The 20066-nt window shown below is 44.2% G+C and overlaps 1 protein-coding gene across 6 annotated transcripts in view; it reads right to left on the minus strand.

The window, feature by feature from the left end:
* Nucleotides 1-20066, minus strand: part of SAMHD1 (SAM and HD domain containing deoxynucleoside triphosphate triphosphohydrolase 1) — a 268902-nt gene that overhangs the window by 176285 nt on the left and 72551 nt on the right. For 5 of the 6 annotated variants that reach the window (XM_032789292.2, XM_075072333.1, XM_075072332.1 and 2 more), the window contains 4 exons: nt 16662-16757; nt 6714-6818; nt 6229-6366; nt 604-2414 (listed from right to left, as the gene is read on the minus strand). In XM_032789292.2, the coding sequence (XP_032645183.1) occupies nt 2280-2414; nt 6229-6366; nt 6714-6818; nt 16662-16757 (474 nt within the window). In that variant the 3' untranslated portion in view covers nt 604-2279. Of the gene's footprint in view, nt 1-603; nt 2415-6228; nt 6367-6713; nt 6819-16661; nt 16758-20066 lie in introns of those variants that run through there. The other variant, XR_012657006.1, reaches the window with a different exon arrangement.

Here is a 20066-nt window from a genome sequence, read left to right on the forward strand (position 1 = left end):
CTGCCTATTAGCATTCTTTCCCCTCCAGTCTTCAAATACAATCTTCATGTCTATAGGCCAAACGTCACATTCTCTACCAGTAGCATATGATGGGAAAGTGTAGCTGGTTATCTCCCCTGCATTTATATCTTTACTTATTACTGCTTTATAATAGCTGAGAATTTGATGTCATTTTGAGCCATCATGACCATTGTGGCAGCATTTCAGTTACATCATGCTAGGCACGGGTCTGCCATCTGGCTGCTCTGGGAACCTGCCACATGTCTCAGCACATGACACTGCTTCCTTGGCCTTCTGCTTAGCTTCAATCCTTATTACCCTTCGTGGTGTCTTAAACCTGAATTTGACTCCAATCTAAAATTCCTGCTCCATTACAGGGACTGGGAATAGAACCAATGCCTCTCGTCCAGCATGAAGATGTTCCAAAGCTCAACGGGCCTCATAGAAAATTGATGGAAAAAGTCATTCAAAATTGGGCTCCCTTATCTAACAGACTTGCTTTAGCTATGAACATCTATCCTTTTAAGAATGCATTTGGCAATTTTCATTTTCACTGTGCATTAATTGTAGTATTGATTTTAATACAAACAATCCACGCTGCAATTCCATTAAAAAAGTTGTATTAAAATATTTGTATACATTCTTTTTCAGTCAACTCAGGCTCAGTCAGTTCGAACTCTTTCAAGAAAAAAAAAAAAAAAAAAGGATACAGTTCACAGATAAAGTTTCACCTTTCAAAAGCAAACAGCACAATACTCTCAAGCAAAATATTTTCTACAGAACATCTTTTAGAATAGTTTCAAATAAGCGAATACATTGAAGTGACAGCTGTGAAATGAATACATTATTCTGTATGTAATGTTTCAACTTGCCTTGAATCACAGGGTTTTAGCACAATTGCTTCACTCTTTCTGTCTGATGAAGTCAAGTACAAAAGGCTTATTCCAGAACAGTTAGAGATATGCTTCCCAAGTCAGTGAAGATTTCTAACAGCCATTTCATACACCTGTAGATCTGAATCACTGGTAGTGCACTGAAAATGGGGTTTGTACAACACCCCCCTCTGGTGAACACATGGGCTTGTGCATATTAAGAGAGCAGCAGACCAGAAGAATTATAGCATGATAAATTCCCTTGCCTTCATCTGGTGATTATTAGATGCCACCTCTAGAAGGGACAGTTTAATTAATCTCATGTAACAAACCTGGACTCTCCATGAAGACTTCTTATGGCACTGATTTTGTATTCAGACCCACTAGTGACTAACATCTGACTTCTAAAGGCAAAGATTCAGAAAAAGAGGTCAAGTTTGTTTTCTTCAGGTTTCAGGTACTACTTTTAAAAAAAGGACACAAGAAACTTAAAAATCCCATTTGTGTACAAAGATTTTTTTTTTTTACTTAATTTCTTTGGAAGGGATCTCCAAGTGAGATTGGAGGAAAAACCTGCCTAGTTTGTTTGCTCTTTGTATTGGACAGCCATTTGTCAGTAGTCAAATCTGGTCCCCACCCCATTTGTGCTATATGAAAAGAACCAGGGGAAAGAACATTTAAATGGCAGGAAAAAGTGATTGTTAAGCCACAAAAACACAATCTAAAAAAAACAGCATTAAAAAAAAAAAAAAGGCCACATCTCACTGATCCCTTTTCATTTCAGTAAGGCTTAAGAAACCTGAGCTATAGGCTTTGCTCTGTCAGAACATGTGACATCACGATTATCTTAAAAGAAAGGGATCTAGGGGACGTAGCACAGATCTTTCCAATTTTTTTCTCTCTTTTATCTATGTCATTTGCCCCAGTAAAGGGAGCTGGGCACTTGCTGCTCACATTTCTCTGATTTTAGGGAAGTCATAATTGTGCTGAAGTGCAATGCTAGCTACACTACAACAACGGTAAAATACTAATTTCCTTCTGGAATTTTATAGGAGTTTGGGGTATTTCAAAAGCCTTCATTTTTAAAGGAACTCTTGCTACACAGCACCATATATTCAAGTCAAAAACTAGAACAGCAGTGTTTGCTCTGCTGCAAGTAATCACTGATCACATATAAAATTCCCCTTTGAATGTCAATGCTCACAGGGCATTTAAATCACTATGTTACGTACAGGAAACACACAGGAACCTAAAAAAATGCACTCTGGTAAACTTGTTCTGTAAAGCTTTCAAGTAGGTTTTATACAATGTGCTGTTCCCTTTCAAGTATCTTTTAACGGGATAGAAGGGACAGCACAAAACTTACTGGAAAGGCTTTAAATATAGCAAATAAACTCCATTTGCAAATCAGTTATTGAAAGAGAGTCTGGTTCTGGATTTTGAAGCTTCCCTGCGGTCATTTGGACTTTGCAGTTCATCCTCGTCAGGGTCGTTCCAGCTTGCTTTCATTGGAGTTAGTTCAGGGGCGACCACATCACCATCCTAGAAAGTCATTGAAAGGAAGTTGAGAAAAAGTTGCCGAGTTTTACAAGCACATTCTTACTTTATTTGTCTTACTGTAGGAACCAGCACCTCATTGTGCTAGGTGCTGTACAAACAGAACAAAATAAGCAGCTCAATTTTAGGCTTACGAATAGAAAGGATGAGAACTGACCCACAAAAGGGTCATGATCAATGACTGAAAACTTTGTAGGTGAGAACTCTGTACAAACGTACCCGAGTCGTTCAGCTGGTTCCCAAAGCTTAGTCACCAATAAATCCAGGAAGCCAGTGAGCCAGGAAATACTTAGTGTATTATCACACAAAGTGAGCCCAAAGAGCCCAACACCTGTGGCACCTTAAAGACTAACAAATTTGTGCAGGCATATGCTTTCCTGGGCTAACACCCAAATACATTTTAGTCTCTAAGGTGCCACAAGTTCTCCTTGTTCTTTTTGCAGATACAGACTAACATGGTTCACTCTAAAGAGTGAGCCCAGTAACCATCCCACTGTCCATCTGAAATTCCCCTGTCCAACACTGCCACGACAAAGTGCTGAGCACCCGCGGCAAATGTGCCATGGATTACCCACATTCAGTTTTGTACACTTGGCCATGTTTCACTTGTTAAGACACATTACTATGGTGCAATGAACTGACGTGGTGGTTGTAAAGCTGGTTGCATGATGAAATTGATATTACAAATTGATATAGGAAACGGAAAGCTTTTTACCAATCTCACGTGCAAAGCACACTGGAGAAATTAACTCTGTTTTGCTCTCAGAAACCAGAACTGTTACAAAAGGATGAGCCCTAAGATGACTCACATGCCCATGGCTGCAGATCATGCCTGTGGAAACCATAGTCCAGTGGTGGAATTTCCGGAGGTACTGAGCGACCGCCGACATTAGCTGTGGGTGCTCAGCACCCCTGGAAAATAAGCCCTGGGGCCGAGCACACTAGTTTTAAAAATGCTCAATACGAGGTATTATGCTTTGTCACACTGGAGGGATTTAAAGCTCTACATTTTTTATTAAAGGACATGAAACTGATTTGTGTTGTGAGCACGTTTCTCTCAGAGCTCCTCCAGACTACATTTCATGCAGGGAAAGGTATGTGAGAAAACATCTAGACCTGAAAGAGCAGATACAGAAAGAGGGGCAGCTTAATACTAAACACAGATGAATTACTAGCATTCAAAACCAACTGCTAAGAGAAAACCTTTCATTGCTGGGGAAAGACACCTTATCACACTGTCCGTACCCAACTTGATGGACAAGTCACACCTACTAAGGCTTACTGTCCTGAAAACTAGAAGTTCAATGCAACGATTTACATATTTAATAAATGTGAAATACCTAATTTACATTCTAATTTTATTTATAATGGCAAAAATGTCATTTGTTTCCATATTAACTGCTCTGCTACAGTGATGGACATAAATAATTTTATCAAGTGAAAGAAACAAGTTTAGTGGGAGAAATGATAGAGGAGGGGCAGGCCGGGGCAGCACAGGGGAGGGCCTGCTGTCCCAGCCACACCACAGAAGTGCCAAGTTAGCTTTATTGGTATTACAGGTGACGCCCCTGGCAGGAGTCTGAGGCTCCTATTTCCTTTAGGATCAGGTTCCATCTCTCTCAGGGGCTGTTTTTGACCAACTGGCTCAACATTGCCAAGAGCTGGGACCACAGAGGTGGCTCTGACCCCGCCCCCATTGCAAAAGCCGAAACTGCATGAAGGGGCTACAGTGAGCTCCATCCCCATCATGCCCTGCGGTATCTGTGCTCTGGTGTCTGACAGGCAGCAGGGGCAACAGGCTCTACCCGCACACAGCAGCAGGGACCTTCGAAATCAGGAACGTTTAGGGGGTCTCTACCCTCTTCCTGTTCAAGTCGCCTTCTTTCCCCAGGAGATTGGGGCTCCTGAACAGGAGTCCATAAAAGATCATAAAAAAAAACCAAATAAAATTCTCATAAGAACATAAGAACGGCCGTACCAGGTCAGACCAAAGGTCCATCTAGCCCAGTATCTGTCTACCGACAGTGGCCAATGCCACGTGCCCCAGAGAGAGTGAAGCTAACAGGGAATGATCAAGTGATCTCTCTCCTGCCATCCATCTCCATCCTCTGATGAACAGAGGCTAGGGACACCATTCTTTACCCTTCCTGGCTAATAGCCATTTATGGACTTAGCCACCAAGAATTTATCCAGTTCCCTTTTAAACATTGTTATAGTCCCAGCCTTCACAACTTCACTCAGGTTAAGGAGTTCCACAAGTTGACTTGTGCCTGTGTGAGAAGACCTTCCTTTTATTTGTTGTTAACCTTGCTACCTACTTAATTTCATTTGGTGACCCCTAGTTCCTTGTATTATGTGCGATAGGTAAATAACTTTTCCTTATTACTTGCTCCCATCACTTCATGTTTTATAGACTTTATCATATCCCCCTTAGTCTCCTCTCTTCAGCTGAAGAGCCTAGCCTTATATCTTTCCTTCATATGGGATCCCTCTCCAAACCCCTAATCTTTTAGTTGCCCTCTTCTGACCCCTTTTCTAGTGCATTAGTGTTCTTTTTGAAGTGAGGAGGCCCATCTCGGTTACCGAGTATTCAGATTGTGGGCGTCGAGTGGATATTTATATAAGGGCAATATCTATTCTCAGTTTATTCTCGTATCCCCTTTTTATGTTCCCTAAATCCCTGTTTGCTTTTTTGACTGCCTCTTTGCGCACTGTCTAGTTGACATCTTCGAAACTATCCACGATGACGCCAAGATCTTTCTTCCTGAGTCATTTTGTAGCTAAGATCAGCCCCATCATTTGTATAGTATAGTTGGGGTTACTTTTTTCCAATGTGGCATTACTTACCTTTATCCAATTTAATTTCATTTTGCCATTTTGATTGCCCATCCCACTTAGTTTTTGTGAGATCTTTTTGAAGTTCTTCACAGCTCTGCTTTGTCTTTAACTATCTTGAGTGTTAGTCTCATCTGTCAACTTTGCCACTCATGTTTACCCTTTCTACCAGTCATTTAGGAATACATTGAATAGAATTGGTCCTAGGACTGACCCTGGGGAACACCATAGTTACCCCTCTCATTCTTGAGAATTTAACCATTTAATTCCTACCCTTTCTTCCCTGTCTTTTAACCAGTTCTCAATCCATGAAAGGACCTTCCCTTTTATCCCATGACAGCTTAATTTACATAACAGCCTTTGGTGAGGGACCTTGTCAAAGGCTTTCTGGAAATCTAAGTACACTATGTCCACTGGATTTCTCCTGGGGAAACAGGAAGCTTTACAGGCCTGGGACAAGCAGGAGCAACTGGTCTGAGTGATCCCTTAAAGAGATGCCATTGAGCCCCACCGTAGTGGTTTAGGGCTGGTCTACAAACAAAACTTGCACCAGTTACCGAAACCAAAGCAAACCCTTGGGTGGATGCTCTTATTTCAGGATAATAGTGTCTCACTTCAGTTCAGTTTAAACCTGTTCCCAATCAGCTTATGAGAAAAGCTGCTCTTAAACAGAAATAAGAATGGCCACATGAGTTTGCATTGGTTTAAGTTCACTGCTTTGGTTAGAACATGCAGCATTCCTGTGTAGACAAGGCCTTACAGATAAAAATCCTTAACAATGCAGAGATTTTGAAGGTTCCAAATCCATGTGCCAAGGTGAGAAGCTCCAGGGAGTAGGGATTATTTTGGGCAAGTTCTCTGTCCTGCGTTGTACAGGAGGTCAGACTAGATTATCACAATGGCCCCTTTTGGCCTGGGAATGGATGAATCTGTGTGTAGGGGTATTTATGAGGTAGTACGTTACCTGTGGTTTTGTAAAATCCTTGTTCATACACCACTGAATAAAACACTTTGTTGCAGCATCTAAACTCTTCTCATCCTTTTTCTTGCAATAAACACGGATCAGCTGCTCTGCAAATGTCTCTGGCAGAAGCCTGGAAACCTTTTGAATAGAGGAAAATAAATTGTACAGTGTTTCTTGGAATCTAGAGCCAACCGATCAATGAACTTCAAAATATTTCCATATATAGGTAGAAAAATGTAAGTTCTCAATATAAAGCATAATCTGTACCACAAAGTTAGGGAGTTTGACTGGAAAAATTAGTCAAACTGAAGATAGTGAGTAATGGATTTTGGATGGACTGTGTTAAATACTAAGATTCCAAATTTTGGTAAAACTGTATTCCCCACCACCACCACATTATTGCACAGAAGTGCTTCTACAACCTGTTACATGAAAATTTCCTTAAGAAGCATATTTGGTAAGGCCTTTGGCACAGCGTTAGCTACCTGTTCTTTCGAAATCTTGACTGCCTGGCTCGGGTCAGACTTGCAATAGAAGCGAACTTTATCGATAGGGTTCTGTTCTTTCATTCCATAGTCCATATTAATAACCTTGATGGAAATAATTCAGAAATGGATACAAATGAACAAAAAAAATAGTTACCCACCTTTTTTGTAACTGTTGTTCTTCGAGATGTTGCTCCATTCCATTCTAGGTGTACGTGCACTTACATGCACGGTCAGAGATTTTTGTCGTAGCAGTATCCATAACGCCAGCTGTGGTGCCCCCTTGAGTACTGCGCTCAGGCGTTGGTATATCAGGAGCTGCCAGCCTTACATCCTCTCAGTTCCTTCTTGCTGGCAACTCTGACAGAGGGGCAGGAGGGTGGGGAATGGAATGGACATGAGCAACACATCTCGAAAAACAACAGCTGAAGAAAAAACGGTTGCCTATCTCTCTTGTTTCGAGTGCTTGCTCATGTCGATTCCATTGAAGGCGACTCACAAGCAGTATCAATGGAAGTGGGCTCAGAGTTCATGGTCTTGCAGGTTGCAGCACTTCTCTGCCAAAGCTAGTGTTGTCTCAAGCTTGCTGGTAAGTGTATCAGACGCAAGCGTGTGGACAGACGACCAGGCAGCGGCTCTACACATGTCTTGGATTGGTACCTGCTTCAGGAAGGCCACTGATGACACTTGTGCCCTAGTCGAGTGTGGTCCACAATCGTAGGCACTTTCGCCAGCTCATAACAGTAGCGGATAAAGGCCATGATCCAGGACAGAATCCTCTAAGGAGACACTGAGCGACCCTTCATTCTGTCCACCACCGCAACAAACAACTGCATTGACTTACGGAACAGCTTTGTTCTATCTATGTAGAAGGTCAGCGCCTTCCTGATGTCCAGAGTTTGTAGCCTGCATTTCTCATCAGACATATAAGGCTTTGGAAAGAATACAGGTAAGTATATGTCCTGGCCAGTATGAAACTGGGAAACGACCTTGGGCAGAAACACTGCGTGCAGTCACAGCTAGACCTTATCTTTGTAGAAGGCCATATAGGGCGGCTCCAAAGTAAGTGCCCTGATCTTGCACACCCTGCGGACTGACATCATCACGACCAGGAACAAGGAACTTTTGTGTGCAGCATGCCATTCATCTGGTAGCTGCACACTTGCCTGGAACCAGGAACGTCCTGGTGGATCACCTCATGGAGAAGCAAGAGAGAGCAGGAAGCCAGAGCCTGAAACAGAGACCCTGTGAGCCTCTACAGCATGAGATTTGGGTCCTGGGTGGGGGACCATGCTGTCATGTTGTGAGCCTTGGAACAGAGGATGGAAAGCCAAGATAGCAGCCAGGTGGACCTTGATCAATGACAGGGACAAGCCTTGGAGTTTGAGGTGCAGCAGATAATCCAGTATCTCCCACAGCAGGGCCTGCTTGGCCCACATATGCCGTTTGTTCATGCTTAGCCAGGCAGCAGCCAAGCAGTCAAGTGCAGTGCCGCCAGGTTCATATGCAAAAGGCTGCTGTGGTTCTGTGACAGCAGATCCAGCCAGAGGGGTGGCTACCGAAAGGTTCAACAGTGTGCTGAACCAGTGCTGGAGAGGCCACATGGGGGTTATTAGGATAATTCTCGCCCTTGCTTGATCTTCATAAGGACCCTGTGACTCAATGGCACTGGCAGGAAGGCATACATCAGAGCCCCCAACCAAGGGATGAGAAAGGCATCCGACAGGAAGTCCCCGGATCGAACAGAACTTGTGGCATTTTCTGTTCTGCCTGGATGTGAAAAGGTGCGCCTGGGGAGTCCCCCACCTCTGGAAGATTATGCTGACCACCTCCGGATAGAGCAACCACTTGTGACGAGATGAGAAAGTCCTGCTGAGGTGATCCACCAGGATGTTCCTGGTTCCAGGCAGGTGTGCAGCTACCAGAGGAAGGGCATGCCGCACCCAAAAGTCCCAAGAGCAGAGAGCTTCTTGACAAAGGGCCAAAGACCTGGCACTGCCCTGCCTGTTGATGTAATACATTGCGGCAGTATTGTTCATCAGGACCTGCATGTACCACCTTGCTCCTCAGGTGAGGCAAGAAAGCCTGGCAAGCCAGGCAAACTGCTCTGAGCTTCCTAATGTTGATATGGAGGGCCAGGTTGTCCCACAAATGGTTCTTTACATGGGAGATCAGATCCGTCCAACATGGCCTAAAAACACGCTCCTGGAAGGAAGGCTCTGGCTCGCATGGAGTTGAGAACCACCCAATGAACTCTACTCACTGGACGCGCGTTAAGATGGATTTTTTTCTTGTTTATTAACAGGCCCAGATCGCGGCAGGTGGAACGCACCAGATTAAGGCTCCTCTGCACTTGCTCACAAGATGGGCCCTTGATGAACCAGTGGTTGAGATAAAGGAAGACCTGGACCCCGCGACGTCTCAGGTAAGCAACCACTGGTGCCATACATTTTGTGAACACTTTTGGGGTTGATCAGAGGCCAAAGGAGAGTGCTTTGAAAATGGCGTCTGCCCACTATGAAACTGAGGAAGCGTCTGTGACCTGGGAATATAGAAATAAGCATCATTTAAATCGAAGGTAGCATTCCAATCTCCCAGATCAAGGAAGGGGATGATGAAGGCCAGAGAGACCATATGAAACTTGTTGAGGCGACGCAGGTCCAAGATGGGTCTGAGGCCCCCTTTTGCCTTCAGGATTAATAAGTAGTGGGAGTGGACCCCTTTTTCTTTCATGTCCCGATGGACTTCCTCCACTGCAACCAGGCACAGGAGGTTCTCAACCTCTTGAATGAGGAATTGTTCATGAGAAGGACCCCTGAAGAGGGATGGGGAAGAGGGGAGTGGGAGGGAGGGGCAGCCAAAAATTGCAGGGTATAGCCCCGAGATAGTATGTCCAGCACCCAGCGGTCCGAGGTGACTCACGACCAGGCCAAACAGTAGGGACAAAGACGGCTGAGGAAAGAACAAGGTGGATCTGGAAAACTGACCAGGGCATCACTCTCAAGAGCACCTTCAAAATGAGTGCTTTTGGCCCCTTGGCTGCTTTGCCGGGCCGAGCTGCGCAGTAGGAGGAGGAAGGGCAGCGAGGACTAAAACTTCTGTCTCTATCCCTTCTCCTTGCAGACCCATCGAGGCTGCCAAAGACTTGGTGGCAGGGGCAGCCGGAACTGCTTCTGTGAAGACTGCAGCATATGCATGACCAGCAAGCAAAGGATGGCCCAAATGTCGTTTAACCCATGCAGACTCACATCTGTCTGTTTGGAGAAGAGACCATTCCCAGCAAACGGGAGGACCTACATCGTCAGCTGCACATCTAGAGAAAGACTGGCAGTTTGAAGCCAGAAGCTGCACCTCATAACCACCGCTGCTGCGACCACCCTAGCTGCCGAGTCTGCTGCATCCCACACCATTTGGAAGGAGCACGTAGCTGCTGCCATGCCCTCCTGTACCAGGGTGCTGATTCTTGAGCAAAACCCTGCAGGAGGGATTCCTTGAAGTTACAGAGGGAGTCCCATAAGTTAAAATTGTATCTGCCCAAGACGGCCTGATGGCTCACCACCCGGAATTGCAGTCTGGCAGTGGAATAAATTTTTCTCCCCAAAAGGTCCAGTCTTTTAGCCTCTATTTTTGGTAGTTGAACTGGTGTGCCTCTGCTTATCTTTTTCGTTGGTCGCAGAGACAACCAGTGAGCCCGGAGGTGGGTTGGTATAAAGGTACAGTCAAATCTTGCAATAACGCGCCCGGCGATAACGTGAATTCGGATATAATGCGATCATAAGTTGGCTCCCCTTTAAGTCCGTAATACTGTTCATGTTTTGCCAGAATATTTTTTTTACGACATTTATAAATAAATCGCATTCTTCTGGTCTTATAGGATAAAAGTGACTCCTGGCCATTGCAGGCCCATTGCACTTACTTCTCAGGTTGTACATGTGTATGGTGTTTGCCTATAAACTTGTTATTAACTTCCTATATTTTTGAAAATATTTTACCATTATGGACATGCCAGTTTGCAAACGCAAGTAGTCTTCTGTCCAAGAGAAACTGTATGCCCTGGATCAACTAAGGAAGGGCAAACAAACTCAGCTTGCTAGAGATCTAGGAATTAGTGAGTCCACTCTCTGAGGGTGGAAAAAAGAAGAAGAAAAGCTCCGTAGCGTACCCTGCATTCTTGAAGCGGAAACTGGTTTACAGCATAAAAAGGTCAAGTTTGCAGATGATGAAAACCTAAGATTCCACCTTGTACCAATGGTTTGTCCAGGCTCACTCAGAAGGAGTTCCCATTTCTGGCCCTATTCTGAAAGCTCAAGCAGAGAAATTTGATCACCTTGTCAATGGAAATGAATCCAAATTTAAGGCGAGTAATGGCTAGCTGGACAGATTCAAGAAAAGGCACACTATAAGCCAAGTTCTTGTGTCTGGGGAAATCTGTTCAGCTGATAAAAAGGCTGCCAATTCCTACCCAATTGACTTTAAAAAGTTGCAGGAGGATGGTTGCTACACAGCCGACCAAGTTTACAGCTGCAACAAGACTGGTTTATGCTTTAAAATGTTACCTGATCGCACCTTCGCAACCAAGACTGATAGTCACAAACGAGAAGGTTTTAAGCAGAGGAAGGACCGAGTCACTCTTCTTGCTTTGCGCCAACAAGTCTGGCAGTCACAAAGTCAGACCTCTGATGATTGGAAATGCAAGGTCTCCCAGGTGTTTTCATCATGTTAATATGAAGGCCCTTCCCTTTGAATACACCAACAGCAAGAATGCATGGATGAATAGCTCCATATTTAAAGACTAGTTCCATATAACTTTCATGCCAGCCGTTCGGGCTCATTTGCGAAAACTCAAGCAGCAGGAAAAAGCTCTCCTCCTGTTGGACAATTGCCCTGTCCACCCCCCAGCGGAAAATCTTGTCAGTCATGATGGCAAGATTAAAGTCTCTTATCTCTCGAAGAACACTATGTCAGAAATCCAGCCACTGGATCAAGGCATCATATCAGTATTTAAGCAAAACTATTGTCATGAAATGATCAAGAGGATGGTAGCGAATAACAACTCCTCTGTCGACACTTCACTGGTGTCACTCAACTTGAAAGAAGTCTGTCACCTTGTCACGAAAGCCTAGGATGCTATCTCTGCACGTTGCATTCAACAATGCTGGACAAAGAGTCTTGGTCCAGCTTTTCCATCACCTACACATGATGCCGGTAATGACGATGAGCCTGAATTTACAAGATTCACTGAAGACAACGTACGTTTAGCCGAAGAAGCACTCAGAGAATATGAGCACAGTCATCAGGATATCCTCAACTGGTTTTCAGCAGATGACATCTGCCCCATATACGAACACATCTCAGATGACAAAATTGTTGCAAATGTCAGTGGGAAGAATGAAGCTGCACCACCAGAGCCTGAAACCAGAGGCACTAATGACGACGACAATGATGATGGCATCTCAACTCCCCCACCAAAAGTGTCCGAGGCAGTAAAGGACCTAGAAGCAAGTCTGAGGTGGCTGGAAACTCAAGACGTGGACAGTGTCAAAATCTTCCAACTCAGAAGCATTCTTGACTTTGCTAGACACCAACAGTCTGTGGCAGATAAGCAGACCATACTAAATAGCTTTTTTAAGAAGTGATGAAATGTAAAATTGTGGAGTCATGCAATCAGATTGACTTTGCACTCTGCGCAATGATTAGTATAGTCGATTTCACATGTTTCTTTCATGTACATGTAATTAAATTACTACTTTTGTGTTTAACGCATGCTGGGATAAGAGGTTTTGTTTTGTTTTGTTTTTTTAAACAAGACTTAAACTGACCAGCTTGAAATGGTAAATTTTCGTAACCCCATTATAAAGCAACCCCGCATTTATTGCGATCGAATTTTTTGGACCCCAATTATCGTTATAGCGGGATTTCACTGTACTCAAACCCTCTGGATGGGACAAAGTACCTTTTTTTTTTTTTTTTTTTTTTAACCCTTTTGGAGGTGGGAGAGATGGAGGACGGGGTTTGCCAGAGGCCTTGGCAATTTTGAGGACCCTGTCACATACTGGTCAGTGCTGCAAACTGTTGCTCCGAGGCAGCAGCAGATGAGCAGCGTGAAAGGGGCATCGTCGTGACTGGCATGCCCCTGTTGTCAGATTCTACCACTGTGGTGCTCTGCTCTGTTCAGTGTTGATATCAATCGGCTGCATACGTGTGTTCCCTCGGTGTGCTGCCCCAGCTCTGCGCAAATACCTGACACAGCAGACCCCAAGAGAACCCCCAATGAGCACAGACTCTAGTAAGGTTCGAAGGCACGTCTGCCAGGTTTATTGTTGAAGAGAAACACAGTCTCCAGCTCCCTGGCAAACGAAGTCCAAGGTGCTGCTAAGGTGCAGCTAGCCAGTACGTATGTGCTCCCTGGCAATGGATTCAGCTCAGTCAGTGGTGGGACTTTCCACAGCCCCTTAGGCTGGACAAAGATACCGCCCCAAGGATGCATTTTTATACACAGGTACAAACAAGTTACACATCACTCCTGATGTATTGAGGTGCAACCCCTCTACGTAGCTACGTGCCGCCTCTCACCTTGTACATGTTGGTTCAAACAAAACAGCTCTATCCATCATATTACCCTTTTGGCTCTGTCATGGAGATGGGTCAGCTTGTTCCTTGTTATCTGTTTGGAGTGTACAAGTCTGCGAATGTTCTGATATCTGGTGTCCAGTACCTTTTAGGTATGTCTCTTTTTGCAGCATTAGCCCTTTCCTTGCCAGTTTCTGTGATCAGGGCCTGCCTCTGGCTCACAGCTTAACTTTGCTTTATGTCAGCAAAGTCTTGACCATTACTTTAGTTCAGGCCTTAGGCCTCATACCGGGCCTCTAATACCAAGGTTTCTATCTCAGGGCCTCCTCTTACTACAGCCCCATTCGCTCCAATAAGGCCACTGTGCTGGCCACTGGCTATGCTCCCAATGTGGTGCCGATGTTGACATGGCCTCTCGTGCCCAATCGCACTGGAGGAGTCTGGGTGAGGGGCTGAACTGCCCTTCTATGCCAGAGGAATCCTCTTCCGGTGACTATGGTGGAGCCATTGACGCCTGTGTCTGCCTGCTGACCGTTGCTGCCGAAGATCAGTGCCTGGAGTGAGGGGATCGGTGCCAATATCGAGGTGACTGCAGTTGTGACAGGGAGCGCTCCCATGGGACAGGCAACCGAGATCAGCAGCAAGATGACAACTAGGGGAGGTCGAACGGTGCTGGTAGTACGGGGACTTGCGCCTTCTCCCCATAGGCAATCTGCATTGAGACAGCAGAGACCGCGACTGCGGTGACCAAGGGCGAGCCTCAGAGGAGCTTATCTGCAACTCCAGAGATCTGGGGCGAGAAGAGAAGAGCACTGCTTTGTCTCAGGGGATTGGTGCTGCTCCACTGCCCTCTAAGAGGTCTTTGCGGCTGGCTTGCCTTCATAGGGAGCCTTCGCTGTTTCCTGCAGCAAATGCGGTGCTGGCGGCATGGGCAAAGGTCTCTGTTCTCTTGGCACCAGGGGAGCTTGGGAAGGCATCGATGCTGTCAGGAGTTTGGATCCCCTATCGCTCCCGAGAGTTGGAGGTGGATCTTTTAAAGGGGCTAAGGGCCCCAACCAGGGAGGCACATACATGTGGCTCCAGAGTTGCCAGATGGCCAGAAATGGGTCCTTTGCCCGATGTCGCATGGCCCTTCTTGCCCAGTGCCAGGGAGCCATTCTTCTTTTTTTCCTTTTTGGGCACCAGTGCTGGGGGTGCACTGCACACTGAGGCTGAGGTATTCAGTGAGTCTTGGCAGGAAGGCTCAGAAGCCAGGTGGAGAGCAGCCTCCATGAGAAGAGCCCGCAAATGAATATTCTGCACTGAGTCCTGGGTAGAAAATTTTTACAAATACGACACTTCACATGTGATTCGCCCAAGCACTTGAGGCAGCTGCTGTGGGGGTCACTTATAGGCACCGGCCTGTTACAGTCCACGCAGGGCTTAAGCTCCAGGGACTGGGGCACGCCCCGCCTGGGGTAAAGTCCCCCCTGGACTCTAAATTCTAACTACACTTAAATACTTAACACTAACTACTATAAACAAACTATTTACAAGGCCCTACAGCTTGAAGTCAGAAGAGACGAAACCGCTAGCCCTTGCTATGCAAGGAAAGGCACTCCGACTAACCATCATGGGCGGTCAGAAGGAACTGAAAGGGCGTAGGGCTGACCGCTGACATACGGACGCATGAATATGGCACTCAAGGGGGTGCCACAGCCGATCATACAGATACTGCTAAGGCAAAAATCTCCAACGACTATGCAGATGGACACGTGGACACCTAGAATGGAATCAACACGACTAAGCACTCAAAGAAGAACACATATTTTTGGGTAGTTTTCTAGACTTGATTACCAAGATTCTAACAAAAGAGACACTATAATTATTAGTAGTTAGAAAATAGAAAAGATTGTTCTAAAATATTTGGAGTTAACTACAATAGTTAATCTTTATGAAAAAACTAAAATTTGTCTCAATTGTTTCATGAAATTAGTTTCACCAATGTGATGAGCTTCAAGAAATTTGTAAAGTATCACCTTAAAAGTAACCTGCAATCAGAGACGCATCCAGCAAACAGAGTTGAGAGAAATCTAAAGTGATTTACAAATTACCTTTCAGATATGCTTCAGATGTTTATATGTAGCAGTAGCCCTTAAATTTTAATTTTGCCTTGATAACCTGACAGTGCTGCCACCAGAATATTTTTGGCAGTTGAACCAAGACTATTTTAACACACCAGTGCTTCCTCCATCCAGTACATATAATTTTCCTATTTGCTTTCCAGAATACCTGAATTAAGAAAACAGAATTTTTAGGGTGGAGAGGAATAGGCACAGAAGGCGAGAGGAGAGACCAAATCAATTTCAGCAGTGAAATACTTGCAGAGAAGCATTTCCCTTTTTCCAATGACTCAGATGTAAATTAAGACAATTTGAGGACAATCGGATTACATTAGTGTGCCTGAGGGCAGCAACTGGCTTGCAGAACCTTTAGCACTGGTGGGAATGCACAGAGCAGGAAAACCTCTGGTTGCAGGACTGGCCGTAACATTACACATTTTACATGCAGACGCATTAAATAGGATATGGAAAAACAAAATGTTAAACCCTAACAATTTTCTTTTTAAGCAAAGTTAACTTTTCCAAGTAGAGCTGTTCTGAAAGGGTCTTGGCCAAGGTCACATTGCCTGTCTGCAGGAATAATGACTTATAGGAAGACATATTCCAGTCACAAAGATGTGGCTGGACATTGCACAACCCAAGGGATAAGGAATGCTTCAGTCTCTTTCTACTTGCAGATGTAATACTTCAGTTACATTGTCTTTGTTCTAGTCTTTGGTAGCTATCCATTTTCAAGGTCTAAATATTCCAGGAGGAAACTACCGCCCTCCCCGCCAAAAGTGCAAGTCTACCCCCATGGGAGCAGAGCCAGCAATGGAACAGCTAAAAAGGTAACTAAATGTTTTCCTGACATTACTTTTCCATTGCCACAGTGATGTTACATGACGAAAAATTGGAAAGTGAAATGGTCTATGCAATCTCTGGGAAGAGAAGTGTCCACAAAATAATCTTTTAACACATGATCCACATTAGAAAAAGTTTGAGAACCCCTGATCTATAGGCTTCAGCAGTAACACATACAGGGAAACTGCTAGGCACTAGATACCAACTGCATACTCCACACAGGGATGGGAATGCACTGAGAGTTACCTTATGCCTTATAATGTCCCTGAATTGTGCAATTAGAGCGTGAATGGGACAAACTGCTTTCTTATTTTGAATATAAAGTGTACTCAGCTTTACGTGTAAACTTTTACATGGTATATTTGGCCCTCTGTGATACAGAAATGAAGACAGTATATTTTACACTAAGTTTGCTATGAAAGGACACACTTACGTCAACTATAAAGTCTTCAGCATTCAATTCAACATCCTGAGGTGCATTCTTTGGTCTGGAAGCAGCAATGTCAGCTGGCAGCGTGTCATACTGATCCTGAGAAAAAGCGAATACTTTTAATTCTATTCAAGCACTGCCAGTTCCAGAACTGTGCAACTGAACCCATACATCTGGAGAGAATGCTGCCATACAACCAGGCTGGTTGAGATAAGGCTAGAATTACTTAAAATACCAGCATTTTTAAAGTAAACAATTCACCTTTCAAAAGAAAAGTTCAAGTGAAGATTTTCACCTGCATTAAATCGGCCATGGCTACAGCTGAAGATTGGTTACATGACCAGGTGAAACTATACAGAAAGTGCCTGCACGAAAGACTATAACTTTGAGGTATGTACGTTTTCCATGATAATTGTGTGACTTTTAGCCAGAGATACAATCTACTATGTTGGCGGTTTTAGATGGGCCCTTAGAGAGTCACAAAAAACTTTAGTGCCTAGGGCATCTACTAGCCCTCAAATAGAAAGAAGTTGACCATGAAGGGGCTACAGTGCCCTGAACATGTGCCTTTAAGCATATTATCCATGTTCCTATTAAACAGGTCAACTTCCTCAACTCCTCATTCTACACAAAAAAACAGACACATTCAATATTTCTCAACAAATTTGTTGCAATACTGACAATGGATACAAGTATGTATTCCATAATTGCTGGGAATCTGCCTGTTTCTGCTGCTATCAGGGCGTCATCACACAATGAAGGCAAGAGCTATTGAAGAGAGAGCTCTTACTCCCCAAACAAACAATTTAATACAAGAACTGTTAGATGTAGTTACCTATAACACTTTTTAAACAAGAGTCTCTAGGATGAAGGCCATCCTTTAAAAGTAAAAGGCAATGGTTTGCAATTTGAATTTCTTTCCAACCAGATAAATTCTGACTTACGAACTATTATAGGTGGAGTTGACTGGAATATATATGATTAAGATTGCCCAACTCATCCCATTATAAAACACTGTTTTCAGGAGTTTATAAAACTTTACCAAACTAACCATTTGGGCTGAAATTCTCCCTGCAAGTGTCTCCCTCAGACTGAATTTGTTTGAGAGGTTTCAGCAAAAAGAGTTCAGCTGTAATCGAGAATGAGACTAGGGAAAAATGTCATTCCCTCTACACCCTCCCCTTGCCCAGTTAAAAACTGTATAGCCATTTTCTTGAGAAGCTCTTGCACCTCCAGCATTTGAAGGAAGAGCATGAAATTGGGGAGGGTGTGTGGAGAGGGGATGGGACGGGGGGGGGAGGACTCTGGTGTCAAGGATAGGCCTTTGTTGTTCCTGTGAAAAATTCACCACAATGTGACCAAGTTATAAACCTCTGAAAAAATCTCTTTGCCTGTGCTTAGTAGAGACTGGTTAGAGTTTGGCAACTAAATTATATGAAGATTCTATCTGAACTGAGCATGCTCCAGATCAAGGTTCCAGATACAAAGCAAGACTTGTTGGAAGTTGTTACTGCCAGTTGCTGGGAACTGTTGTGGGGCCAGGGATCAGAACTAAGAGCTGAGACTCTCTCTCCTGTGCTCTCAATACTTCCACTGCTGGCACCCAGGCAATGAGGAGGTAGAAACTGCCTGACTGGAACACAGAAAAGACAAAGCACTGACCCTGGCCATGGCAATGGAAGGGGTATACTGGTACTGGGAGCTGGCAAAGTTGTAGGGGCAGACGAGGAGACTGGGACTGGCTAAGCAAGAAAACTGGGACAAGCAGCTGAGGGGTGGAAATTAGTAATTCTGTCTTCATGGCAAGGTTTGAATTGTGGGCAATAAATGAGGCCTGGAAACCACATACTGATGGTTGAGAAAACAAACTGTTAAATAATGTCTCATTTAGTGAGCATCGTCCATTCTATGCACTGAACGAGGGAGGGATCCCATGGAAAAAATAGTATTTGACCATGTAATAGAAGACTGTATCATAACACATACACACAAAGAGCAATTTCTAACATGACTTATAGCGACACATTTCATCAGCTTTGAACATTTAGATCCACCACACAGACCTCTGCCATTTGAGCTAATGGAGTAACTGACAGCAGTAGTAGGTTGTCATTCTCTATGTTGACAAGCACTAGGGGGATAAGATATTTTGCCGGTGGGTTTCACAGATTTTGCTGACAGCAGACAAATGAAGAATCTCTGGAATTCTGGGTCCAAGTCCAGGTTCTGTAGGTGTGTGCTTTAATGGTCACAAACTATTGTCCAATCTCTCCGGCTCTAAGCATGACCTCTTCTACTCTGTTCCCTCCAACCTATCCTTGTCCCCACCCTGTCTCCTAACCTCAGGCTCCTTTTCATTCTTCTGCCCAACACAATGTCTCCCTGTCTCCCGCTCCCCTCCACCCCCAATATTTCAGTCAGTCTCTCCCCTCATCCCCACAGGCTTCTTATTCCAAACTACTCTCTTCTCTGTTCCCCAGGACTGGCTCTTGTCCCCCATCTGAATTTGGGTCAGGCTGTTTCCTTCTCCATGCTGCTTGGGAGACAGAAAGAGGAGTATTTGGAGCACAGGACAGTCTCCCTGCTTTCAGTTCCGGTGCTCAGAGGCTCCTGGCAGCAGCCATTGCAGGCAAAGTCCTGCTCAGCCCCTGCAGTCATGGGCTGGAGTATGCTCAGAAGAGGCAGAACTTTTTGACAAATTTGTGCTTAAAGTAAGCAAGTCTCTACTGAGCACGTGAGAGTCGAGATTTTTTCAAAGGTTTTTTAATTGGCCAAATTTGGGCAGTTTTTCTCCAGGGAATCTCCCTTGCTAATTTTCAAATCCCGCACCAAAGACTGCATGCAATAGAGCTTATCAATAAAGTAGCTGAAGGGTTTTTTTTTAAATGCGCAAAACATTTTCATCTACTCTTATTCTCTGAAACAACCAAATCATTTTTGCCTAAATTTTCTAAACTAGTTCAGACAGTGGCAGATGCCCAGCATGCAAGATTTCAGCCCAAACACTTTAAGTCTGGCAAAGTTATAAACAAATGAAAATATTGTTTTATAATGGGACATACAGGGCAACTTTAAATATCGGCAGCACTAGCACCTCAGTCTAGAATATTTCAGTGTACTATATTAAATTGATACTGTTTTTGAAATAACAGCTATGCTGAGCTTGAGAAGTAGATAGTGACTAAGGTTGAAAATTTAAACCTCCAAAAGTCAAGAAATTCAGAAGTTCTCTCTCACATAAATACAAACTCAGACATACCACTAAAGCCACTCTGACAACAACTTGGAGCCAAAATTGCACCACAGTCTCATTATTCTGCTGAACAGTTTTACTGTTTCCTTGTGTTCAAATGTTCTCATGTTTTTTTAGGCTGAAGTGATGCTTTTTGACATGCAATTCCCTATATT

The sequence above is a fragment of the Chelonoidis abingdonii genome, chromosome 14 (assembly GCF_003597395.2).
Source record: "Chelonoidis abingdonii isolate Lonesome George chromosome 14, CheloAbing_2.0, whole genome shotgun sequence".
Lineage (NCBI taxonomy): Eukaryota > Metazoa > Chordata > Testudines > Testudinidae > Chelonoidis > Chelonoidis abingdonii.